Source organism: Sprattus sprattus, assembly GCF_963457725.1.
Source record: "Sprattus sprattus genome assembly, chromosome: 9".
NCBI lineage: Eukaryota > Metazoa > Chordata > Actinopteri > Clupeiformes > Clupeidae > Sprattus > Sprattus sprattus.
In genome coordinates, this window is record NC_137928.1 from 29,461,971 (window position 1) to 29,489,941 (window position 27,971).

General features: G+C 40.1%; 1 protein-coding gene across 1 annotated transcript; it reads left to right on the forward strand.

Moving 5' to 3' along the window:
• Positions 1–616: 616 nt before the first annotated feature.
• Positions 617–27,971, forward strand: wdr95 (WD40 repeat domain 95; the record flags this gene model as incomplete). The annotated part of the gene is made up of 26 exons (XM_080845081.1): positions 617–684; positions 1,206–1,431; positions 11,434–11,664; positions 11,958–12,043; positions 12,210–12,302; positions 12,384–12,429; positions 12,534–12,580; positions 12,938–13,055; positions 13,877–14,088; positions 14,314–14,419; positions 16,188–16,339; positions 19,921–20,023; positions 20,109–20,215; positions 20,302–20,381; positions 20,492–20,546; positions 24,241–24,577; positions 25,789–25,848; positions 25,978–26,137; positions 26,344–26,442; positions 26,525–26,583; positions 26,669–26,807; positions 26,907–26,946; positions 27,078–27,166; positions 27,288–27,454; positions 27,564–27,679; positions 27,785–27,971. 26 exons carry the CDS (start codon positions 617–619, stop codon positions 27,969–27,971), a joined length of 3,183 nt encoding a protein of 1,060 aa, XP_080701207.1.

The window sequence follows — 27,971 nt, forward strand, 5'->3', positions numbered from 1 at the left end:
TACGAGCCATTACCACAACCCAGACCAGCCACTATATCCATCCAATATGGCCACCGCTAAGCAGTGCACGCCATAAAGGTCAAGGGGCATCAATATGCGTCCATTTTTAAAAATAAATAATTAATTGAAATTGACGCATTCTTTTACCAACCCTAATTTGAATAAAATGTGTCTGGTGTCTGGATTGCCTGCCCAGATTTTGTTGAGTTATGCAATATGTACAGTGGTTAATGTTTAAACATCAGAGTGTAAGACTGAAATGTAAAGCTGCTTTCCAGAAAGAAGTATTTTCTCTACATTCATTGTAACAATTTTCATGATGTTTTATTAGTCCCCACCCCTTCACTGGAAGAGTAAAAACTTGTTGATTTGTTTGACATTAAAGTTAATGAGTACATAACATCTCTTAACTCTTAACTATCAGTGCATGAAGAGCGATTACTCTTTTGGTAACCATGTTTTCAGTTGCCAGGAAGCCACCTAACTGCAGCAGGTGTAATACTAGAGCGCCAGGTAATGTGACACCTGAACTAATATTGGCCTGCCTACCTGAGAGCCCACTTCTGAAGTGGAACACAACAGTCTTCACTGGGATCCACACAAAAGGCCACAAGACATGCCACTGGTCAAGAAATGCCGGCCCTCCTCAGCTGCAGGCAAAATGGAGACTCAAAAAAGAACCAGGTATTCTACTTCTACTACTAGTCTAACACACAGGTAGCTCATGGATAGATACTATGCCTAGTAACATCCAGGGTGCGTTGGTTAAGTGAAGAAATCCTGTAGAATAAATGCTCCTAATGAATGTACACATTATTAGTTTATCTGCAAAAGACCAAAGAGCCAGCAGCATAGCCTTGGCAGTGTCTGCAGGTCTATTTACTTTATTTGATGTTTTTCTAAGGAGCTCTCTGTAGCCTGCTGTTTGTTGCAAGGGAAAGCTAGACAGCAGGATTCCAATGTTATCCCTGCTCCTTCATGTCCTTGAACAAACTAATTAAATAGAGTAGGGTCAGGCTGGCACTGTAAGAGATCATTCCTTTCATAAAGCTCAAAGGCCCAGCAGTGCATTTTGAAAGTGTAGAAACAGCCTTTTTTCAGATTAATTTTCAATTGTATTGATCCCTCGTCCGTATTTGTGATGAAAGCAGTCTTTCTCATACACTCTGTGGGTAAATAATTGAATGTCATTAATGTCTGTCCAGTACTTTCTCTGATTTCAAGGCTGATGGGCTTGCTGAAGCCTGTATGGCAAAGGGGATAGGAGCCAGAGCAGAGCCGGAGGGCCACCAGAGGCCTCCTGAGTGGCTGGAGAGGGAGCTGCTGAGGCAGGATCAGCGCAGACACTCCCTGCCTCTGGGTGGCAGCACCAAACTGAGCGTATGGCACCGCTCTACAGCTGACTCCAGTCATGGCCTCTGCAAACTGAAGGTATAATATGTCACTGGCCCTGCTGATGCAGTCCTGTTTAATATATAGTAAATCATAATTTTTTTTATATTTATATAGAGCATAGTCTTCGGCCCTTTTTCAAACTAACTCCTACCCAATACCACATACCACTACCACTATAAGCAGCAAAACCAGTAAAACACTAAAGATCAAAAAGAAGTCGACCTATCTAATACACCATGCGTGAGTTGACATATTACAGAGTATGAAAGAGTGAAATGAATAAAACATGAGATGCATACACATGATGAAAGGAGGAAAGAGGAAAATGACTATATTTTCCAGGGTCTCCAAAATGTATATTTTATGTTTTTTTTTTATTATATTCATTATTTTAATAAAAACGACTCTGATGCCAACTTCGCTTTTCCATCGAGGGTATCGCAACTGACAATGTGGGAGTTGTAAACAAATTTCAGACCCTAGTCTAATGCAATCGTATATGGCAACATTTCATTGTCTTCCCTTCAAAGGGATATTAAAACAATGACAGTGTTATTGTTTACTTGAGGGTGGCGGTGGATCTGTATGCTTGCATCGTCCCTTTCTGCTGTATCAAAGTATCAGTGTGGATTAAGAGCTTGTGTTGCTAGGAGACAAGAGGTTGCATTAACCTCTGCAAAGAGATGTAAGCTGAGGTGAGCCTTTGACATGAGGTCTGTCTGACACCCAGGGATTCCAGTAAAGAGGAAGTTATAAAGTTAAAAGTTGTACTGTGGATGTGCTTTTCTTGTAACTCTTCTTCCTTTGCTTTTTTGTTCTTAACACTAAGCGCTCAGAGCTGCTAAACTGGTTGGTAAGTGAAAGCTTGCATGAGCTGAGTCAAATTAAGTCTGTGTTTGCCTCCTCTCGCCCAACCTAGTTGGTTTAACTGTAGTCTGTCACTCAGGAAGTCTATTTGTACTCCCATAAGGTGATATCATATACTGTATATATACAGTGCCTTGCATAAGTATTCACCCCCTTGGATGTTTTACCCTTTTATTGCTTTTATAAATCAGTCATGGTCAATATAAGTTGGCTTTTTGGACAAAAAAAATCACAAAAAGCCCTCTTTAATGTCAAAGTGAAAACAGATTTCTAGACAGTTATGTAAATTAAATACAAATATGTAATGAAAATAAGTGATTGCATAAGTATTCACCCCCTTTAAATAGACTGACCTAATTCAACAGAGGTCCAGCCAATTGGTGCTAGAAGTCTCACAATTAGAGAAATGGGGATCAGTGTGCAGTGAATGTGTCTCAAGTGATTGTAGTATAACGACACCTGTGTCTGGAAGGTCCATTCACTGGTCAGTATTCAGTAATCAGTATTCCTGGCTTTTGTTAAACCATTAAGACCCAAGATCACTCTAAGCAACTCAGAGACAAGGTTGTTGAAAAGTATAAGTCAGGGGAAGGATACAAAAAAAATGTCTAAGGCACTAAACATCCCCTGGAATCTATCTATAAATCCAGGAATCTCTGTGTGTGTGTGTGTCAGTCTGTCTAGGGCAGGGGTTTTCAACCGGTGGTCCGCGGCGGTATTGCAGGGGGTCCGCGATTTCAAAAAAAAAAAAATTGCTTTGATATTTCAACACATTTCCAGATTACTCTTGAAAATGTCTGAAATAAGAAAAATATGTCTAAAACAATATAAAGGTGATTCACGCTGACAGAATGTAGCCTTGCACCTATCCAGTCTATGGTAGCCTGTGCTAAGTTTTGGATACGTTGCCAGACCGAATTTCCAGAGCTTGCTGCAAAAGCAATGAGGTGTATTTTGCAAACTTTCAAACTACCTGTGTGAGAGCATTTCTTTTTAAAGAATAAGTACAGGGCAAGAGAATGATATGAGACTGTCGCTGTCTACCATTTCGCCACAAATAGACAGGCTGTGTTGACTTCACCATGCCCAGATATTACACTGACAGGTCTCCCCTCTCCCCACACATGCACGAACGAATGCACACACGCGAGCGCGCAGGCACAACAGTGGGCCGTGGATTACTTTCTAGTCAGAATGGTGGTCCCTGGGACAAAACCAGTTGAAAACCCCTGGTCTAGGGCGTATCTCCCTGACGGTAGTTATGTTAGTTATGAGATTTCGCATGTAGCTTACGCATGTCATGAACCTGTGCATCCTTGATTTTGAAGATTTTTGAATTCATAGTTCGCGAGATATTTGTATTTTACCGTTTCCCGTAGGCACTAATGGGTTATCGTTTCCCGTAGCACCGAAATGACGTCACAAATTACGTCACAAACAATATTAGCGGTATTAAAACTATCCTGCCTTCACTCAAAGTTCAGAATAGCGTGGATACGATCAGGAGGTCCGCATTCAAATTCTTCTTGGTGAACAGATACAGACCTTTGCTCAGGTAATCTTAAGACAGTGATTGATTTGATCTATTCGTTTATATAAGCTTCTTCATATTAAGTTTCAAAGTAATGTCTAGAGTTGTACAGTCATCTAACAGACAGGGAATAGTAATCCACGCGTAATCCAAACGCAAACGATAAAATTGAAATATCTTGCGAACTATGAATTCAGAGAGAGAGTTGTATAGAGTGAAATTCATGCGTTTTGCATATGCCATGAATAAGTGCTGTAATCACAGTTACATTTCAACCATGCTTATGAAATGAGTTTGCCAAGTTGTAAGTCAAATAAGAGCAGAAATGTACTGTAAAAATACGCTATACTAATAAACAATATGAATATTTTGATTAGCCTCGGAGGCTTTCAGATTGTCCATTGCTTTCCCATCTGTTGCTATGGAGTTCACGAAATACGCGCAAATCTCGCTGTAAATTATGTTGGGCCCACGTCGTCATGTTATCCTCCCAGTCCTGCACTGAATTCGGGTGGGGGATAGTAACGCCATCTCCAGTCAGAGTATTTAAACTGTGTTCCCATTGTAAGGACATAATTAGATTACGATCTGTCTGAGAATGGGCTGTCAAAGCTAGCATCATCGAAGTCATACAGTAGCCTACAGTACAGTACATACATTCAACAAAATGAACCTACATTTGAGTCCAACTGCATGACCATTCTTACGCTACACTTACCCTTACAATAAAGAAGTGATCCTATTTCAACCATAACTTAATTTTAAATAATTTCTTTCTTTATGACATTTAGTTTATAGTTTAGACAGCAACTTTGACCTCTATATTCAACTGCATCCACTACATAATCTCAAACTTTATTTGTTGGTATATCTCCAAAAAGGCTAACATTAAAACATTTCTTAATGAAAAGGAAACATGCATCACAACAATACTTCAGTGTAACCTGTACCTATGTGGAGTGCAAATACAGTCCCGCTCAGCAGTATTGGCCCCCCTAGTGAATATGAGCAAACAGGATATGAAAAAATATGTCTTTGCTGTTTATCCTCTTGGTCTTCCACTCAAAATATTCATAAAAATCTTACTTTTTCATTGAGGTAAAATAATTGAGAGAAAAAGTTTTTACATTAAATAAATGTTATTCTTCAAAACATGTGTGCACGGGAATTGGCACCCCTTAATTAAATGTTTTGTGCAGCCTCCCTTTGCCAAGATAACAGCTCTGAGTCTTCTCCTATAATGCCTGATAAGGTTGGTGAACACATGGCACGGGATCCGACACCATTCTTACATACAGTATCTCTCCAGATCCTTCAGAGTCTGAGGTCAACGCTTGTAGACTCGGCTTCAGCTCATCCCACAGATTTTCTTTGGGGTTTAGGTCGGGGGACTGTGATGGCCATGGCAAAACCTTTATTCTGCGGCCGGTGAACCATTTTTGTGTTGATTTTGAAGTATGCTTCGGATCATTGTCCTGCTGGAAGGTCCAACCATGGCCCATTTTAAGCTTACTAGAGGGGGCTGTTAGGTTTCCATTTAATATCTGCTGGTATTTGATCGAGTCCATGATACCATGTATCCTAACAAGATGTCCAGGGCCTTTGGAAGAAAAACAGCCCCACAACATCAAAGATCGGCCACCATACTTCACAGTAGGTATGGGGTGCTTTTCTGTATGGCTATCTTTCTGTCTACGCCAAACCCACCTTTGTTGTTTTTGCCAAAAAGCTTTATTTTGGTCCCATCTGACCATTTAACTCAGTCCCATTGAAAGTCTGACTTCCATTTTGCAAACTGTAGGCACTCTAGTTTGTTGTTGATTGACAGCAGAGGCTTTTTTCTGGCAACCCTTCAAAACAACCTGTGGTGATGTAGGTGGCGTCTGATGGTAGTTCTGAGACTTTCTAACCCCAAGACTCAACTAATGTCTGCAATTCTCCAGCTGTGATCCTTAGAGATTATTTTGCCAGTTGAACCATCCTCCTCACGGTGCGTGGGGTCAATGTACACACACGTCGTCTTTCAGGCTGATTCTTAACATCACCTGACGCTTTAAACTTCTTTATTATTTCCATGATAGTGGAAATGGGTATTTTCAACTGGTACAAGATTTTCTTGTGTCCATTTCTTGATTTGTGCAGCTCAACAACTTTTTATTGCACATTGTCACTGTGTTCTTGGGTCTTTCCCATTGTGATGAATGACTAATGGAATTTGCCCTGTGTCATCTCATATTTGTACATCAGTGGAACAGGAAGTCATGGTTAACCTCTTAAGAGTTCATAATTAAACAGGTGAACTTAAAAATGTAAAACATGACTGGAAATATACTTCAGTTAGATTTCAATTATAAGATTGTTCTAGGGGTGCCAATAATAGTGGTACACATGTTTTTGTAAAAAATATTTATTTAATCTCAACCGTTGTTTTCTCTTACAATAATTTAACTTCAATGTAAAGGTAAGATTTTTGTGAATATTTTGAGTGAAACACCAATAGGATAAACAGCACAGACATATTTTTTCATACCCTGTTTGCTCATATTCACTAGGGGTGCCAATACTGCTGAGCGGGACTGTATGTCTTGCTATTACACTACCCAACATCTACACCTACGTCTGCTAACACTACAGAATGCATGATTCCTACGGGACTGCACTAGTTCTGTTAAATCCATCATCAAGAAATGGATGGATTGTGGCACATGTGTAAATCTGCCTAGATCAGGCCGTCCTCACAAACTGAGTGACCGTGCAAGAAGGAGACTAGTAAGAGAGGCCACCAATAGACCTATGACTACTCTGAAGGAGTTTCAAGCTTCAGCAGTTGAGATTGGAAAACTGTGCATATGTCACAGGTTCAGATATACTGGGCCTTTTTCTTTAACAGTCAGTACACTGTATTAAATCACGATCTTTTGGCTGTGAAGCACCCCTCCCCAACATACAGACACGGATGCAGCAGTAGAGAAAATACACGTCTTTATTTTTAATATAATGGCTAATAAATATGTACAAAAAGGTGCAACGAGTAAAATAGTCCAATCCGTCTTAATGCGTCCACTGTCCTCCTATGGATGGCTTGCAGGCGTGTCGGCCCCTCACTGTCTCAGCTGGGCTTCACTAGAAAGCACACACACATACAACACACGCACGCACACAGTCAGGTAGGCAGCCACTTGTAGATGGCCTAGCCCTACCGTGAATGTGGTGCCTCAAAAACAAAGGCAATCAACATGCACACAGTCATCAGCTTCTACGCTAGCGGCGCTCTGCCCTCAGTAGCAGTTTTACCTAATCTAGAACTAACAGGGCAAGGAAGGGCCACTTAGCTCTTTGAGGGAGGATAGTTCCACTCTTCTCTCCTCCCTGGCAATTGCGCAGAAGGGGGTGTACGTCCTCTGCTTCCAACTTTCCTCTGCAGCTCACGGCACTCCGCCGAGAATCTGTAACAAATAACAGCAAAGCCAGCACGGGGGAACTCCCAACACTCTGTCCTCTCTTCCCTTTTATTAGGCTCATGCTCGCTATCTCTACCAATCACCAATCCTGCGTGAATCATGTAATCAGTCAATTCAGCTGGATGATTTGCCCAAAGTGCTTGCCCCGCTCCACTTAATTTGTGATTGCCTACTATGTTTACATGTGTGGTGGCTGGCGTGGCACCCATTGCTTCCCCCCACCTATGCTTCACTCACAAACAGTTCCTACCACTACTTGCTATTTACTCCAATGTGCCCCCGTGACACATACAACCACTGTTGCCTGGGTTCTTCAGCAATCAAAGCTTTATGGAAGAGAGCCACTGTTGAAAAAAAGGATCGACTACAGTTCGCCAAAAGGCATGTGGGAGTCTCCATGGTCAAGTGGAAGAAGGTTCTGTGGTTTGATGAGAACAAAGTGGAGCATTTTTTCAACAGTGGCTCTCTTCCATGAAGCTTTGATTGGTGAAGAACCAAGGCAACAGTGGTTGTATTTTTGAGAGAATTTTGTCCCGGGCCCAGCCAAACCTGTCAGCGGCCCTGGACACAGGTGTCGTTATACTACAATCACTTGAGACCAGTGTTGTATAGTATCGAAGTAGAATACATGTGTGAAATACTTCGTTACTGTACTTAAGTAGTTTTTTTGGATATCTGTACTTTACTTTACTACTTATATTTCTGATGACTTTTACTTTTACTTCGCTACATTTGGCAAAGAAAACTGATACTTTTACTCCGATACATTTCCCCTGAAACCTTCGTTACTCGTTACAAAATCGAATCATCTTTAGAAAAAATAATTATCATGGCCTCGTTTCCCGAACGCGCACTTAGCCTAAAAAGCACTTGAAATCGTTCGTAAGAGGAATCCTACGTTGCAGACGGGTTTCCCGACGCGGCACTTAGCTTAAGTGTATCTTTCGTTGAGAAGAATTCTACGTGTGGTCAGGACCAGTTTTGTATAGCCTAATCTTTATTTTCAAATACTCAATATTCTTTATTTCTATTTTGATGGGAATAGGCAGGTGAAACAATGACATTCTCATGATGTGCTATACACAGAAACATCCTTTGGATTTCTTCTATAATAGGGCGAACGACGCCCCTGGTGGATTGCATCGCTAAGTGTGAAGTTACTACTGGTCCTGACCACACGTAGAATTCTTCTCAACGAAAGATACACTTAAGCTAAGTGCCGCGTCGGGAAACCCGTCTGCAACGTAGGATTCCTCTTACGAACGATTTCAAGTGCTTTTTAGGCTAAGTGCGCGTTCGGGAAACGAGGCCCTGTACTTTTACTCAAGTATGGCTTTTGAGTACTTTATACAACACATCACTGCACACTGATCCCCATTTGACTAATTGTGAGACTTCTAGCACCAATTGGCTGGACCTCTGTTGAACTAGGTCAGTCTATTTAAAGGGGGTGAATACTTATGCAATCACTTATTTTCGTTACATATTTTTATTTAATTTACATAACTGTGTAGAAATCTGTTTTCACTTTGACATTAAAGGGAGCTATTTTGTGATTTTTTTTTGTCCAAAAAGCCAATTTATATTGACCATGACCGGTTTATAAAAGCCATAAAACGGTAAAACATCCAAGGGGGTGAATACTTATGCAAGGTACTGTATATACTGTATATATATATACAGCCGCGGTAAAAGTTAAGAGACCACTTCAAAATTATCAGTTTCTCTGGTTTAACTATTTATTGGTATGTGTTAAAGTAAAATGTACATTTTTGTTTTATTCTATAACCTACTGGCAACATTCCTACCAAATTTCAAATAAAAATATTGTCATTTAGATCATTTATTTGCAGAAAAATGACAATTGGTCAAAATAGCAAAAAAGATGCAGTGTCTTCAGATCTCGAATAATGCAAAGAAAACAAGCTCATATTCATTTTTAAACTACACAATACTAATGCTTTAACTTAGGAAGAGTTCAGAAATCAATATTTGGTGGAATAACCTTGATTTAAAATCACAACTTTCATGTGTCTTGGCATGCTCTCCACCAGTCTTTCACATTGCCGTTGGGTGACTTTATGCTACTCCTGGCGCAAGAACATTGTCAGAGCAAAAGGAAGCAAGTTTTTCTTCCGGGACAACGTTCATCAGAGAAGACGAACTTAGAAGAACCTCCAGTCCGCTTTTTTCAATCCTTATGGTCTTTTACAAACCTCAGCCAGGCAAAGTACAACGTTATCCCGGAAGAAAAACTTGCTTCCTTTTGCCCAGCAGGGCAATGCTCCATGCCACACAGCCAGGCCAGTAAAGGTGTGGATGGAGTACCACCAGATCAGGACCCTGTCATGGCCAGCCCAATTTCGAGACCTGAATCCCATAAAAAACCTCTGAAATGTGATCAAGAGGAAGATGGATGGTCACAAGACATGAAAAGCCGAGCTGCTTGAATTCTTGCGCCAGGAGTAGCATAAAGTCACCCAACGGCAATGTGAAAGACTGGTGGAGAGCATGCCAAGACACATGAAAGTTGTGATTTTAAATCAAGGTTATTCCACCAAATATTGATTTCTGAACTCTTCCTAAGTTAAAGCATTAGTATTGTGTAGTTTAAAAATGAATATGAGCTTGTTTTCTTTGCATTATTCGAGATCTGAAGACACTGCATCTTTTTTGCTATTTTGACCAATTGTCATTTTTCTGCAAATAAATGATCTAAATGACAATATTTTTATTTGAAATTTGGTAGGAATGTTGCCAGTAGGTTATAGAATAAAACAAAAATGTACATTTTACTTTAACACATACCAATAAATAGTAAAACCAGAGAAACTGATAATTTTGAAGTGGTCTCTTAATTTTTTCTGCGGCTGTATATATGCCATTGTCTCTTGCATGAGGTTGTCAAGTGATATTCTCAATATGCTATGTTACAGTGTTGCTTAAAACTGTTTTTTTTTTTTTAGATTGAGCAGAGAGTGTCTTTAGAAAATCTTAAAAGACTCCATATGGCTTTTGAGGTAGGTTTTCTTAAATATTTTTGTATAAATTGTGTTGCACTTTGAATTTTGAATGTCATAAAACCCTATACTCCCCCAGGAGTTGGAAAAAACTGGCACACAATCAATGGATCTAGTCAATTTTAAGCGGACTTTGAAGATGTGTTTCAGCCTGGATGATATGGTAAGAAACTATCTTATCTATTTAAGTGGTAATCTTTGGTTCATGTGGTCAATCCTCCTCAACCTTCCTCCTTCACCACCAGCTACCTCCTTCTCTGCTGATGACTGCATCATTTTGACTGAATGATTTGCAGCCATTAGTGGTCAATTCACTGATCCTCCTAAACACAGTTGGACACTGGAGCACTGTTTCTTTCATTCCTTCCGTCATTCAAACAGGCTGTAAAGTTCTACTTATTCCATCTGATGTAAGGAATTATAAAACAGACTCCCTTCCCCTCTCATAGAAGAACCAAAACTCCTTACTGTTGCGCTAAGCAAGTTTCTGATTTTCTGTTTGGTTTTAAGAGTGGTCATTTTGTTGAAACAGCTTGTCATCAACATCGTCAAACATCATCATAAACACATGTGCCGCCAAGGATGTGTGCTCAGTACATTCCTATATGCTCCTAAACTATTGATCAGCCCCTCACTTATCACCAAATACGTCATTTCAATTTTCAAATATGTTTTGGAAGTCACTTTGGATACGATTTTCTGATATATGAATTTTTGGTCTTGACCCTTGGCTTATAATGATCTTCTTTTGGCTCCTCTAATTCTCTGTCAAAGAAGGATGCACAAATTCGGGAGCTCTTCATAAAGATTGACTACTCTTGCCGTGGCAGGATTCAATGGGTATGAATAAAGAACAGTTCTAAAGCATCTGTAATGTCTTGTAAACAATTCATTTTACTGAAATATTGGTGACAACGTGTGGGTCATAACAAAGTACATTACATGATACATGTAATGTTATGATACATGATACATGTAATTTTATGAGCAGACAGTAATCATCACAGAGTCATACATGTAGTTTTACAAGACAAGCCTTGACTTTGAACAGTAAATTAATTGATCAATTCCCTCTATCAGCTAATCCTTTCATAATAGCATAGATTTCTTTATTGCATTATTTCTGCACTAAGAGGTCAAGACTCTGCTCTTTCCCAAGGATGAGGTGTGTACCTACATGCAGTTGGAGTCCATAGAGAAGGAGAAGTGTTCACAGCGCTGCAAGCAGGTGGCATTCACTGTGCCCGCCACCATCAAGCCCTTAGGCCACGGTGAGCCAATCCTGAGGCTCTACAGCACCCCTGACAGGACGGTGGTCAGCCTGCGGGAGGATGGGACCGTGTGCTACTGGAGCTCAGAGCTTCGGCTCAAGAAGAGCAAGAGTGTGTTTGTGAGTAGGAGTCAGCTACTGGATAAGTTATACACACAAACAAAGCATCCATCTGTGTAGTGCGCTGTGTTGTTGTCAATAGCTAGAAACAGGAAGCTCAGGCTTTACAGGGGAATCTAATATTTGATGTAAGATATATGATTGATGACACTCACTAATAGTATATTATCTAGTTTCTTGAAAAGGATGTAAGGATAATTATCATATTATTCTGCACTACATCTAAAGTGTTGTAGTAGAGTAATGTAGAGAATTAGAGAAGTTTTGTAGTTAATTTGGTGTTCTTGTTTCAGCATGAGAGACCTATGAACAGGAAACCAAAGTGGGCCACTGACTTCATCCTGATGCCACAGTATAACAAACTGATCATTGGAACGGGGTAGAGAAAATTAGCTCTTTTTGGCATTACTCTTGCAAATAATGCTGTTACTTGGATTTGCAGTTACAAAGCCCAATTGTTTCTTTTTTATATATCATATTTCCACAACCACTGCTCTGGAATTATGTTTTTGTTTAAATCTATCATCTATGTTTATTTAATCCAGAGAAAGAGAGATTCAGTTCTACGAGATGTCCTCGCTTGAGCCATATTGCCAAATCAATTCTCTGGAGACAGTGCCTCTGCAATTGGACTACTGGTGAGTGCTCAGCCTGTTCAAGCCTGGTAGCCTTATGGTCTTTCCTCCTGATTTCATGGCGTATCTTCCTTCCTTTCACAGCTACACTTCCCTGGATGAGTGTGCAATTCTGTATGGAGATGCACAGGTACTAGAAACATATGCTTGGTGACGGGCACAATGGAATGGGGCAACAGCTGGAAAGAGATTGCAAAACTTCATAAAACGGCATTTGTCACTTTGTTTTTTCAGGGATGCGTAAACATTATACTTATCACATCAGTTGGAGAGATGCTTAGGTAAACAAGGTTCTATCTTAAGTGATTTCTCTGGGTATCTGATACTGAAAATGCGTATTAAAATGTGTCAAATTAGACAAGCATTCTCCATGCAGCATACTTGATATTTTCAATAAGATTAATTTAAAGTTCAAATCAATTATAATTCAAGGCAGTGGCTATTTGTACTGGTATCTTTGATCCGTGATTATGAGTGGTTAGTCTGAACCATAAACCAAATCTTTCTTATATAGTTGTTGATGAGAAGTTACATTTGCCATAAGGCTGCTGCATGAGTAATATTGCATGTGTAATTCATTTGGGGGATTTTTCATGAAATCTGGTGTTTTGTTTTCAACTCTCACTATATGCCCATAGGACGTGGAAGAAGTTACCTAAAACTGAAAATGTGCCCAATATTGGAATTGACAGTGCAGCCCTTTGTCCAAAAGTATCTTACATTCGATGGAAAGTCCACCAAGACTGGGTGACCCAGGTAATCATGTCTGCTTCAGCATCAAAATACATTTTTAGCTGAATATAATTTCATGATTTCAAATTTTAACCGTCTTGTCTTCTAGTAAGGCGTTCATTAATGAGCATCATCTCTGCCATATTTTCAGGTGAAATATTTCAAAAACATGGAAGCTGTTGTTTCTACTTCAAACCATGAAGCATCTGCCTTGGTCATTGGTAAATGCTCTCTTTCAGCTCATTACTGTCTCAGACTGCAGCTGAACATCAAGCATTGTAAAGAAAACACAAAAACTGAACAACACAGAATGATATGTGTGTTTTCCAACCCTGATTAAAAAAAATAACTGTATGCAATCCTGTGTTGTCCCTTAGTGTGGAGACCTCTGGCAAAGAGTAGTAAGGAAAAACAGCATATTTAATCAGCTTACTGATAACTTATTTTGACAGTTACAGCTGCAATGAAGCTAGTTGGAGTGTCATGAAGCTCTGCTGCTGAGCAAACAACACTAACGTTGTGATCTAGCACCAAAAACCATTGGATTAAACAACATGCAGATCCTGCCCTCATCACTAGAGACTCATAACATTCCCCCCAATAATTTTAATGGAAAAATGAGCAGTTGAAAAAAAGAGCAATTAAAAATAGCGGTTCTATCAAATTGCTTTTGCAATCACATGCTGCTCTCCACAAGGAAACAGAAACTTTAGAGTTGTTAGATGAATTCTAACATTTTTGTACTGTGTACTATGATTCATCATAACATCCTAATAATAATAACCTTACCCTGAAGCAATCCCACTCCCAGCGTTTTACTCATGTGTTCCTCAGGCTGTGTGCAGCCCTCCACTATCGTTGAGCACTATCTTAAGGAGGTGAAGGAGCCCGGCTGTGAGGGGAAGGCCAGGAGGGCTCAACCACGGCCTATATCGGACCAAACCATTTTCACCATTCAGAAAGGGGTGACAACCTTTGACCTCTGTAAAAAACACAACCTCCTACTAACAGGTGGGATGGATCGACTCTTGCGCATTTGGAACCCATATGCTCCAGGGTAAGAATCTGCTTTCAATAGTTCTCTTACATAAATCCTATATAACTGTCTCTATGGCCTGTATAACAATATTTACAATCTCTTTATCCAAAGCACATGGTATATGTTCCTAGTGCCTTACAATTTCCTATCATTGGTTTTGAACGCATTGTTGTTGCCATTTGTTCTTTTTCTTAAACCCTCATCTTCCATGTGATAAATTCAGTGTCATTTTTTCACTGTTAGCAAACCTACGGCTGTTCTCAAAGGACACTCAGCACCCATCTGCTATCTCTACATTGACTCAGGAGATGACCTTTTCTTCTCAGTGTCCACGGATAATACTGTTAAGGTTTGGCCAAAACATTTCAAATCCCAGGTAGTAACTGGTAGTGGAGCTTGCCATAATCTTGTCAGAGTAGCACTGGATTCATAGTGAGATTCAGATGCCATCTTGATTGAGGATGGTCATGATGCAACTGAGGGCCTGATTTACTAACATGCGACCGCTGCTTAATCTGCGTTCGCAAATTAACGCACAGTGTTTTTGCGCATTTTCCGTGGTATTTATCAAACCACATCTGCGCTGGGCACTGTGTGCTTACTCCACCCTTTAAAGGACCTGATTTACTAACATTGATTTGCGAACGCAGCTTAAACTGCGCCTTTGCCAGGCGCACATTAATGCACGGTGTTTCCCCGCATTTTCCGTGATATTTATCAAGCCAGATCTGCGCTGGGCAATCATTATTTAGCGCACCGTTAAAAGACGGGAGAAATTGCCTGCCCACCATGAGATAGATATATTGGTTCACGTTCGCTCAATCATTGAACCTGATTCAATGGGTTATATTGTTGATTTGCCCGCCATCACCTACAGCGAGATGTTTAAAAGAACACGATTATAAATAATATGCTATTGGTGGCATTAATGCATAAACTGTCTATTATAACACTATACATGTACATGGCGAGATTAATGCATAAACTGTCTATTATAACAATATACATGTACATGGCGAGATTAATACGTTCTGGGACATGGGTTCACTACAATATATCCCCACTGAAACAAATACATTTACCAAGTAGCCAGGCCTCTCCAAAATCACCGTTGCTCAATCATGAATAGATGGCACTATTCCGGAAGATAAAACTGTCATGGACAGACCACTACCACGTAAGTAATGGTCATGTTGGCATCACATATGACCTGGACATTCATTGAATATGTGTGCTTTCTGTTTCGGTAAACGTGTTCGTGGATTGAAGGTGGGACTGTTTGCATGTGGGTGCAAGCAATGGTTCCAATTACGGTCGGAAAGTTTGCGATTTCAAAAAAAGTCCTGTTTGATGACTCTAATTTCAGCTGTGGCAGTGGGGAAATGTATTGACCAGCGCACCGTAGCAATGCGTCGAGTACCTGGGTGAATATTTGGCTGAGTGAAGGCTGAGATATACCAACTGCTGATGATATAAGAGTTTGAAATGATCCGATGCCAATATTTGTAATGTTGTCCTGAGTTTAACAACTGATGGAATGGAATGTGATCTCCGGTTGGAGTGTTAGATGTCGTCTCTGATCTGGTTCAGTAATTGAAGTATTGCGTGGCTTTTAACCTGTACCGTCTAATGATTTGTGGTTCATTTAACTGAAAATGTGTTATACGAGTTGAAAAAAATATTTCTTTGCGCTGTCTCTGTCTTCTTTCTTCGCCTTGCTGTTATCACTGCTGCCATATCAACTTTTTCAGACTCAGGCTTGCTGGTTAAGACGTGCTTTTATAAGGCGGAGAATTTAGCCCGCAAATCAGGGACATGCGCTCGCCAGGCGGTTTAGTAAATACCACGCAATACATCATTAGGCGCACTTACCTTCTCTCCTCCCATTAAATTGCGCTCCATGCCCACGTTCCACCCAGGTTTCCACCCAGGTTTCCGTGCCCTCCCCTGTTCACACCCACAGGCGTTAATATGCGCTGCGGCCCCTTAGTAAATACCGTTTTATGTTTACGACCGCTATTTTACGGTAGAAATAGGCGCAATCCTGTTAGTAAATCAGGCCCTGAGAGTGTCAGATGAAGGTTGGATAGTTAAGATTCTGCTTCTATTTGTTTCAGATCTGGCATGTGACAGATCAGACATGCTTGTTCACTGCACACCCTAAAGCCAGCCTGATCAGTGGGGACATATCTTCCTTCCTCTACTCCCCACAAGTGAATGCGCTATACATTGCTACAGACTCAGTGGCCATGTTGTCCCTTAGGACAAGGTGAGAGCCCTGTATCCCTCCCAGAAAGACATGCCACATCTATTCCCTGATGATGTTTCATTTGGAGAGAGTTGTTTACAGAGCTGATCTTTCAGATCTTTTCTGCATGAATTTCTTTTACTTAAATGATTGAAATGATACGTACACTGTAAAATGTTACCAGGGTTTTACAATATTTAACTGATATATTTCACAATAAATCATCGTATTATTAATTTACAGGCTTGAACTGTAATAATCACAATGTCATGTTGTAATGTAGACTAATGTGTACTGTGAAATCAATGTAGAAACAGTAAGTTACTGTGAAAAAAACGATACCGGGATTTCACAGCATTTTATAGGGTTATTTCACAGTAAAATACTTCAAATCATCCTTTGAGATAACCCTGTACATTACTGTAAATTTGAACTGCGCTGCATTGTGGGCTCAAGAAGAGACAGTTGAATCCACGGTGACTACAGATACAGGAAGCGAAGGTGGATACAGCACATTATAGAAGAGCTAGAAGATAAAGGTAAGGTTGACAGAGAGCTTGTCACAACTCTATAATAATAACTCTATAATAATAACTTTATACAGTGGAATCCGCTTATAGTGGTCACGGCTATAGTAATCAACCGCTTATAGTGTTCAAAAGGCTTGGGACCGAATCATTTCTATACAAATGCTGTTTAAATCATTCGTTTATAGTAATCAAGAAATCCGCTTATAATGTTCATTTTTGGCCATTTTATGAATGTAAACATTAAAACACAATTAAATTATTAAAAATTATTATTATTATTACGTGTAGTTATTGTATTTTTTACCATGATTCCTTTCTGGACGTCTGCTTCTGCCTAGCTAGCTAACGTAAAGAGGTGACGACCGGGCAGCTAGAACTAGCTTGCGAATCATGGCTGGAAAAAGGAAATCATTTTCGATGTAAGAAAAACGTAATCTCTTCGAGGCATATGATAAGTTGAGCCAACGCGATGCTGCGGCGAAGCTTGGCATTCATCAGGCTACCTTGTGGATTCTAATTAAGCAACGAGAGACAGTCATGAAGGCTAACAACGGAGACCGAAATCGACGGCGCCCGGGCAAAGCACCTGCGGTTGAGGCTGCCCTGGTGAAGTGGATTGATTATGCCCGGTCTCGCAACGCTCCGCTGAGTTACGTACCAGAGTTATGTCTGCGCACAGCGCAGTACAGGTATATGTAATTAAACTTGCATGATACTGAAATAAAATTCAGTAAATGTGGAAGCTATCCGTTTCATTTCATTGTTCTCATTGAAAAACCATACAAATTATATTCTGCATAAAAAATAAGTGAAATAACGGTAAATTTGGTTTTAGTAATCATCCGCTTATAGTGTTCAAATTGGCTCTGGACAAACGTGACCACTATAAGCGGATTACACTGTAATAACGTTCGTTGTCTGGGTTAGTAAATTAACAATCTTTTGGATCAAGGTCAGGTCACTTAATGAACCACTTTTTAAGACGTTTCAAAAGCTGTTTTCTCCGTGAAGCTTTGCCTCACAGAGAAGAAACTTATCTTTGTAAAATTCTAATTGTGTGTTTCCATTTAACGTTAATGGTCTCCACATGTCAATTTTAGTCATAGTGTGTTAGTTATTTGACGGAGAATACTCGAATTAGCGTGAAAGTTAAAGTAAGCTAACGTTAGCCTCCAGCTGCAGCAACCAGCTAAGTCATTTTAAAGGCATTTTTCCCCGCGAGGATTTTCCTCACAGACAAGTAATGTATAGTTGTTTTCGATGTGTATCGTAACGTGACCTATTATCTCGCGGCCACCAAAAAATCCTCAGCGGAAACATTTGTTACCGTATTTTCCAATTTGTTTTGTACAGTCGCGAAATGGCAACAAAGTTGGCGACGACCTATTATCCCGCATTGATTTAAAATGCCGTTGGAAATAAAGCTCAACAAGAAAAAGAATTTACACCGAACCAAATTCTCGTTGCGAAATCAAAATTCTACTATTTGTATCAGGCTGGTTTGCACACGCAGTATAACAACACTATCTTATACACTTCAATACGCTGTATATGTGCCATCTTTGCTACAAAGCTAATTTAAATGCGGGATAAAAGGTCGGGCTACGATAGTTGTTTTGGAAAGCTCAAATGATGTGTTCTCATTTAATGTTCTCCACATGTCCAGGTATAGAGTGTGTTATTCGACTGAGAATACACAAATTAGCGTGAAAGTTAAAGTAAGCTAACGTTAGCCTCCAGATGCAGCAACTAGGCTAGTCATTTCAAAGGAGCTTATTTTAGCCTCCTGATTTGCGTTGCTTATATCAATCTTGCTTGGCTTTCAATACTAATTTATTTGGTGCATGTGTGCATGTGCCTTGGATAAACCATTAAATTAAATCTGTAAAACTGAAAGTTGTCTTTGCTTATTGTTTACAGGTGCTTCTTGTGCATCAACCCAGAGCAAGGCTCGAAGAAAAGGCGTGGTTGTATAAATGCAATTGTGATCACACTCCAGAGAAAGCTTGTGGTTGTAATTGCATTTTAATTTTTGTTTATATCGTATATGTTCCCAGGTTTTGTTTTGTTTATTTTTTATATGGTCTGAAGACATACCAGAGTTACAATACCCTGTAGATTTAGGAAAGACTATGTTCTGGAGTGATGTTTGTAATTTGACGTGTTTTAAACTTGTATTCATTGTTATGTATTTGGATATTGAGTAATGCATTTGACGTGTTTTTAACCTTTATTAATTGTTATGTATTTGGGTATTGAGTATTTAATTTGACGTGTTTTAACCTTTATTCATTGTTATGTATTTGGGTATTGAGTAATGAATTTGACATGTTTTAAACCTTTATTTATCGGTATGTATTTGGGTATTGAGTAATGAATTTGACAGGTTTTAAACCTTCATTAATTGTTATGTATTTGGGTATTGAGTAATGAATTTGACAGGTTTTAAACCTTCATTGTTGTTATGTATTTTGTTATTGAGTAATGAATTTAAAAAGTTAAAATGAGTATTGTCTTTGTTCTTGCTGTGACTTTTAATTTAGCAAATCCAAAGCACGTTTGTGTTGTAAAATCACAGTTAACAAGTCAAATGTGCAGTGTTACTTAAATTGTAAATGTACAGTACATTTCTGGCTAGTTGCATTACTTTTACAGTAAAAACAGACAATTATTGTAATTTATATACAGCAAGACGATGTAATTCCACAGCTACATACTGCTGTATCACAGTAATCCAATGGTATGACAACTGTGAAGTTACAATATATGTTGCATTTTACTGTGAAATGTTTCCAGTTCATTACTGTAAAACATGTGCAGTACATTACTGTGAAATATTTACAATAAATTACTGTAAAATTACTGTGAAAGTAATGCAACTAGAAGCCAGTAATTTACTGTAAAAGTACGGTGAAATATTTTACAGTGTAGTATTATTTCTGAATCGCTCCAAACACTTCTCAAGATCCTGGTTTGATATCCAACTTCTTCACTACCTCCTATCTTTTATCTTCCTCTCTCTCTCACACACCCACCCTGTCACATCTCCCTCTGACTCACACACACTCTCAGGCCCAAGGCCCAACCCCGTGTGGTGGTGTCCCACAGGGAGCCGGTGCTGTGCTGCGGCTACAGTGAGGAGTTCAGGCAGGTGGTCAGCTGCACTGAAGGATCTGTAAGTCGCCTGCTCCCTGCCTCATGTACATGAAGCATCATACTGAACTCCAACGTTTCACCTCATGAAATCTCCTCTATTCCAGGTCATTAAGGTGTGGGATTTAGATACAGGGAACTTAGTGTTTGAATTTGGAGGAGCTCACGGCCCCTCTGCCATCACTTGTATGACCTTTGACCCTCAAGGAAGACGGTGTGTGTCAGCAGTTTTTATTTTGTTCACATTCTATGAAAATGAACTGTCCCCTTTTAAGTTACTCTCATTGTTAAATCCAACAGATTGGTGACAGGAGGCAGAGACGGTTGTCTTAAAATCTGGAACTTCAATAATGGTCATTGCCTCCAGATCCTCAAAAGAGGTAAATATGTGTTTGTGTCCAGGACATGTAGATATATTTCTCAATTAATGTTTTATTTTCTGTTTTTCCTTTAGTATATTATATTGTTGGTTAATTTGACTTTACTACAGATGGTGCCTGTGAAGAAATATGTGACTGCGCTTACCTTAAAGTGCACAGGAACATGTAAGTTCATTAGACTGCCAGTGTACACATCATACAATTCCTTTAAAATGCATTATGTCAATTCACATTTTCTCTTGACAGGTTTGTGATGTGTGTTGGCTGGAGCCGAAGGCTTGACATTTACTCTGTGAGTACCATAGGGGAAGAGAGTGTCTCTCACTCAGCTGGCCTGGGTCACATGTTCCATGGCAGTTATTTCCCCACGCTATTATTCCAACAATTCATCAGGAGATGTGATTGTGAGCTGTTGACTTGGGGAGAGAGAGTACAGTAATGATGATGGATGTTCATTTTTTCCAATCCTTGTTACCATGGTTACCAAATGTCTAATTTTCCTTTGATAATTTCTAGATCTTCAGGTGATGACATAATCGTATGCACTGAAGGGCACACACTCAGGACTAAAACTGAGATGCATTACTGCTCAGGATCAGTTACTCATCGACTGTCTGTCTGCCCTTACACCTCCTAATGGACATTTAAAATTGTAAACCTGGCTCTCCCTTACATTTTATTATATACATACATATGATCCCTAGTCTAAGAGGTCGAACAGCTGGCGGAAACTAAAGACGCATGTGCACTGTTGCACAAAAAAGAAAAGCTTTAGACAAATAATAAAGGTGTGGTGGAACACACTAAGTGGGCAGAGCCTAGTCAAAGTTAATTAGAGAAAGGTTTGGTTAAAGTCAAGCAATTGCATTGCCGAGCAAACCCTTTAAACTCTTCAGGTGTAAATCTGGGCTTATTAGTACTTTCACTCCATTCCCCAGTAGGCTATGTTCAGTGAGGTGATGGAAAGAAGGGTCTTAAGCATTTACTGCAACAGCGTATTAGGTTTGTAGCAGGTAACTATGGTATTAGATGGCAGTTGGTTCATGGCGTTTTACTTTATTCCTGTAACAAACTGTATTTGGTGCAGTTGGTGCAGCCAGAACCGTGGCAAATCAAACATGTGTGTCAAAGCCGGATTATCTGAACATGGGATCATTAGAAAAGGACATATAAATGTATTAATTTGCATTACGAAAGGATACTGGTGACTGCAAAGTGACCGCAAAGAACCTAATGCATAAATCGTAAGAGCAGCAGTGACTATTATTTGAATGAGGAGTGCATAGGATATGGGAGGTTGAATGTGAGCTATTCTTATGGTGATGAAGACATTGTTGGGTATGTAACCATGGATGACATTTGTTTGCTACTGAATGGGCATTGGAATCAAGTCATACAAATAACGCTACCTCTTCCCAGACGCTCAAGTCTTATTGTAATTTCTCGGGCCATAAAAGCAAAACTGTGTATCGGCCGCACCTGTGTAAAGTAACAGAGCAGTAATGTTGCGTCATGTAAAACTAAATGCTTGCAGTTGTGGTGTGAGTGCCTTAACTACTGCAACAACTGCCCTAGCAGCCCTAACTGCCCTCACATTGACAACCATTGTGAAACCATGCAACACCACCTCTCTCTTTTTTCTCTAATTTAATTACCATGTCTTTCATTTCTTTGTATCTCAACTGTATATATTTCTGTTATTCTTCAGTCTATCTATCTATCTATCTATCTGTCTATCTATCTATATATCTATCTTTCTATCTATAGTTCACTCTTTATGTTCTTATCACCTTCCCAGTCTCACACTCCATACTGTCTCACTATGTCTTTATCTCTCTCCTGTTCTTTCTCTATCTTTCAATCTTTACACAGTCTTTACACACATTTCTTAGATTTGCTATCATTCTTTGTATAGTTCAATTGCTTAGTATAGAATCTTCTCTATTTTCCTTTGTAAGTGGTACATTTGAATGTGTTCTTATTGAAAATGTGTGTTGGTGACAGTTAAAGACAAAATGATGAATAGGAAAGTTAAAAGACTTCTTAATGCATGTGTGCATAGGAGAGAGAGCGATGTTACTTTACTTAGCGTATACTAAAAGCACTTTACCTAACTATATTGACTAAATTTAATTAATATATTGTAGATAGACTGGTTGACTGACTAAATGATTGCCTCAGACTACAACAACAAGTATGCTACATAAGGTTAAAAAGCACTTTGATAAGTACATACATTTAAAATTATATTAATGAAGATTAAAATGGAATTCAAATATGCCCACGCATTAATGTAGGAAATAAAATGTAATATAAGGTGGCAATTCCAATCTATTCAAAAGACTGAGACAGTAGAGTGTCTTTAATGAAGACAAACGTCTCGGTTACTTACGTAACCTCGGTTCCTTTAGTGGAACTGTCATGAGCGAAAAGTTCCGGCCTAGCCAGAAGTTCCGGGTGACGCAACAGAGACGTTCCTATCAGCTGTTTTGTTTTTCACGTGAATGATATAGAATCTTCATGTCACACCGAACATTACTAGGGTTAGCGAGACGTTCCAGATGACGCTACAGACGTTCCGATCAACTGTTTATCAAATCGTCTTTGGGTCGTTGCTATGACGGTTGCTATGACCTCGCGGTTGACATACGCAGGCACACACAAGCGGACAGCTACAGAGACCGCGACAGCGACTGCATTCAACTTCAATTACATTTCTTTATTATATTATAATCTTCATTATCCTAATTGCCTATTTCGGCATACAATACGTATTGCCCAGACTTTTACTAAGTCATAGAACTAAACACACAAGTGACGTGTTGTTAACCGAACTTTTACGAAGCTATACGACCAACACACAGCCAGTGTGCTATTTAAACTTTTACACCGTGTCAAATAAGCTTTCAATAGTGACAAGCTAGCCTACATAAACGTATTGCCGTCTTGGCTTGCCTGTTTATTTCACATCGGGTTAAACGTCTGTTGCTCATGTCACGAAGTGATTGCGCTAACTGTCCGTAACACTGTGCGCTACATACAAAACCATGTAGCACATCAATGCAATAGCCTAGACTAGCCCTGAACACCTCCTCGTATGCATCATGTTATTGAAATGAGTTCCTGAAGATGAAAATTGTGTTTTGTTTGTTATACAAGAAGCAGAACACTGAAGCATGTTGACGTTTCTTTATTTCACAAATTGTTGCGAAAAAAAGAGCATTCTTACTCACAATTTCTGTTCATCTTGGGTTGAGTTTCACATTGATTTACAGGTTGGTTGCTTGCTTTTAAAGGCAATGTTCATATAGCACAGTAGCTGAGCCCATGAATGCACCTTAACAGTAAAGTCCCAAACCAAGTGCAGTAATTATAATAGTGTGCAGATGTTCATTTAAACACATGATAAGCAATAAGCATGATAAGCAATATCTGAACGAATTTTAACTTAAGTTCAATAGACAATGTTGCAGAACTATGCCAGTGTACAGGATTTATTTTTCATTTCAATGTCAGGCATTTAGTATCTGGTGATTAAAGGAAGATAGGTGCCAGTCTTCAGGTGGAGGGTCTTCATGCTGTGGTCAGTCAAAATGAATTGAGACTTAATGTGTTTAATTCTGTAGACCTGTGAAAATATACAAGACAAACTGCAAAGCATATACTTGCTTTAAAAACCTGCTAACTTACACTATTCAAAGCAAGACCTAATTAGTTGAAAGGTACATGTTATGGGTGGGGTGTTAGTGAGAGAAGACAAGACAACGTTAATGAAAAAGCAAAGTAGCGAAGTGACGGGCGGCTGCTCGGCTACATCCATATCCTCAGTCTCCGACGAGAGCTCTTCGGATTCGGGCAGGCTCCCGGTGTCCAGACCGAAGTCTAGTTCGAGGGCCGGCATCTCCAAGAAGCTAGAGGTTAGCTCCACCGCCTCGCGTTCCGTGGTGACCAACGGGGCGGGGGGAGGGATGGGAGAGGGGGAAGGGCTAGCGGGTGAGGCTAAAGCCGGAGGGCGGATGCCAGACACCACGCTGCTGGAAGCGGAGGGAGCACGCAGCCCGACTGGGGGAGCCCCCCCAGCCGGCGCTGGCGTACGCGTCCCTGAGCCCCTGCGTTCCCAGAACGCCAGGCGCTTCCTGACTCTGGCCAACTCCATCTTGGCACAGAGTTCAAACGAGGGGCCGTCCTCGCCGAGGGCAGCAGCCGCATGGTCTTTGCCTAAGCAGACCAGGCACAGGCAGTGATGGTCCCCTTTCTCTCTGGCGTGCCCGCAGTCTGGGTACGCCTGTCTGGTAGACATATCTGTTAATACAAAGAATAAGTGCGAGTGAAAGTAATTGTAACAAAGCACGTTAACAGGTGTTTAGCAAGCTAGTCTGCGACTGGCTAGTAACAGTTACAATACAGTGACTCGACTACAGAATAAAACAAGCCAATAAACTCGAGGCACTCAGAGCTAGTGAAGGGATAAACCCGACTCACCGGCTACAAGAGTATTAAGCACACAAGATAAATTAGCAAGTAGCAATTTTTTCTTGAGCGTAACGAGAAGTGTGATGTAAGGTACGAATACCTAACATCGAAAGTTGAAAAGAGAATGAGATGCGTCAAAGCGCTCATATTTATGCGCTCCTGAGGAGGCGGGCTCAGGAGATGATTGACGCAGCTCAGCCTTCCAGGCGTGAATGAATGGTGTATTCGAAGTTGGATGCGTGACTACGTCACTTCCAATCTGGTAATGTCGTAGGTTCTACGACAAGGAGCATAGGGAGAGAGAAATAAATTAAGAAAAATAGATAGATGAATACAAAGAGAGAGAGAGTGAAAGACAAGAAATGAAAGAGATGGAATAGAGAGAGAAAGTGATAATGTGAAAGAGAGAAAGAGAAAAACAAAAAATCAAAAGGGATGGAATAGAGTAAGTGGGTGAAAAGGAGAAAAAGACAAATGATATAAACAGATTTAGTCATTAGATATTAAGATGGACAGAAATAAATAAAGAAACTGAAAGACAGATATGAATTATGACTTTTGTTATGAAACTTTAGAAACATTGATTAAAATATGAACCAAATAATTACACTTTTTACTTTTCCATTACACACAAAGATGTACTTTAACAGGAGCGCAATTTATTTGTGTCCAACAAACTGTCACTATGGCAGACACAGCACTGAGCAACACCATTTCCTAACCTGGTTTGTGATTGGTGCATACAAATGTGCATCTCAGGTTAGGGGTAGCTCAGTTTCTGTCCATTAAGAAACATTACGCAATCTCTTTGCTTTAAAATGATTTCACAGCAAATCTGAGAATGCTGCTGGTTTAAGTGGGCCCTGTAAAAGGTCTGGAGCGCTAAGCCAAACACTTGTTGTTGTTGTTGTTGTTGATGATGACACACCTCTAGGATACACCAGAGGACACACACCACATCCAGAAGCCTCAACCATCCTGGCAGGATGATCTGGTGAGATTAACTCAAGCACTCACTCAGTCACAGACATAAACCCACGTGTGTGTGCAAACATACACATATCTATTTACATTTACATTAGTTGTCCATGTAAGTAGACTGACTTCAGTGTCCCCTCAACAGAGCCGAGGTCATAAAGATGACATCCTCTGCATTGCCCAGTGTCCACCATCTCTGCTGGCCACTGGTAGCTGTGATGGGGAGATCATTGTCTGGAGTCTTGCCTCAGGACACATCCAGAGCCGTTTCCCCTCTCCTCTAACTAGTGCTGACACAGACACAGGTGACAGTTCAAAGTGTTTATATTTTTGAGACTGTCACAAGAAAAAAGTAAATATGATGAATATGTGCTAAACTGTTCCAGATAAGTGTTAGCGATGTAGGGAATAACACCAACTGCTATGAAAACTGCTATACATAAAACCTTACATTTAGACATAGATAAAGGATCATGGGATAAATTGATTAGCCCAGTGCCGTCCCTCTCAGGTGTGGATAGAAGTGTGAGATGCCTGGCCTTCTTGAGGACTCGGACCCTGCTCGTCGACTATCCCTCTGCAGCCTGCCTTATTTCCTCTGGACCCCAAGGTGCTTCCTTTACTCATGGACACATTCCACAGTTTTTCACTGGTCATGAGAAAACACCATACCTACATTTATTTCTTGACAGGTTATGTGTTTTTCTGGAATGTCCTCGACGAAGGGAGAGTTTTTGCCAAGTTTGAGGCAGTACGTGAAAATTTCACAAACACATTACATATTCCCCTTGCAATTATGGAGCAGAGTTGATGTTAATCAATGATTTGCATGTTAGTCTAAATTCAAACTGCAGATTACAAAAGTGGCAGTGACCAAAGATGACAGTAAGCTGTATGCTGGAGATGAAGTGGGCTATGTTTATGTCTATGACATAAAGACATATGCTATTCGGCCAGAAGGCAGGAAACCAAACAGTAAGTGAAGTTTGCTGCTTATGAATTTGACAGCAGACATAAACTAAGTACTTGTGGAAAGATTGGATGCATTAACCTGAGTGTTTTTCCATGTTTTAGTGGAAAACTACTGGCGAGCACACACCAGTAGCATAACAGGGTACTGTGTTTGTTGGAGCCTTCTACAAAGAACAGTGCACCGTTTATTATATATCACCTTCTAAGCATACAATATGTTTGTGTTATTCCTTTCATTTATATCTCAATTTTGACTTGATTATTTCTTCATAGCTTGCAGATTGTGGATAATGGTTTAATATTACTCACTTCCTCTACCGACTGCACTGTGCGTCTATGGACAGTCTATGGAGAGTTCATAGGTTGGTGTATAATAATCTATGAGGCTTTCTCTCACCTGAGAAACTACTGTTAGCTTAAAAAAAAGTATCTCTTTTGAATCAGCTGAGTAGACAGTGATTAACCTCAGCCCTTTGCTCTCAGGAACATTTGGGCAGCCAGAGGTCTGGAGTGTACATATTCCATCGTCATGGAAACACCCTGCCGTGCCGTATGACATTCTGATAGACCCCTTAAGCATGCCCAGTCACTGTACTCTGGATACAGAGACCAGCTCTACAGATATCACCCTCATGCAGGATCAAAATGAGGTAACAGTCAAAGAATTAAACATTGAGGTTGGCAATATCATGGCCTCAGGGTGATGATACCTCTTATGGATTATTCTTTTGTCTGCTGTATCCTGCTGTTGTTTTGCAGACATATTCACAGTTTGAATCTCAAAGTAAGCTGAGATTCCTCCCACCGTTCATCAGTGACGTAGACATTGAGAAGGAGATGAAGAGCCCCCTTTGTCCAATCCAACTTGGGAAACGGTGGGTCCACTCAGAACAGTCCTGTTTTTCTGTAAAACAATGTGGGCTTCTCTCTTCAGTCAGAGAAGTTCTCTAGACAACACTCTGTGTTTGCTGTGTTTGCAGGCTTCGTCATGAAATCTTCAAAAACGCTAACCAGTGTCCCAACCACGGAGGACCCAAGGCATATCATACTCTCAAGTACTTTGATATTGCAGAGGCCTCAACTACCTGCTGCCGCCCTGATCTTTCACTCGCTGGAACCGATCCATTTATATCCCACCCTGTGTTGGAGGAGCCACTGCAGTTCTGA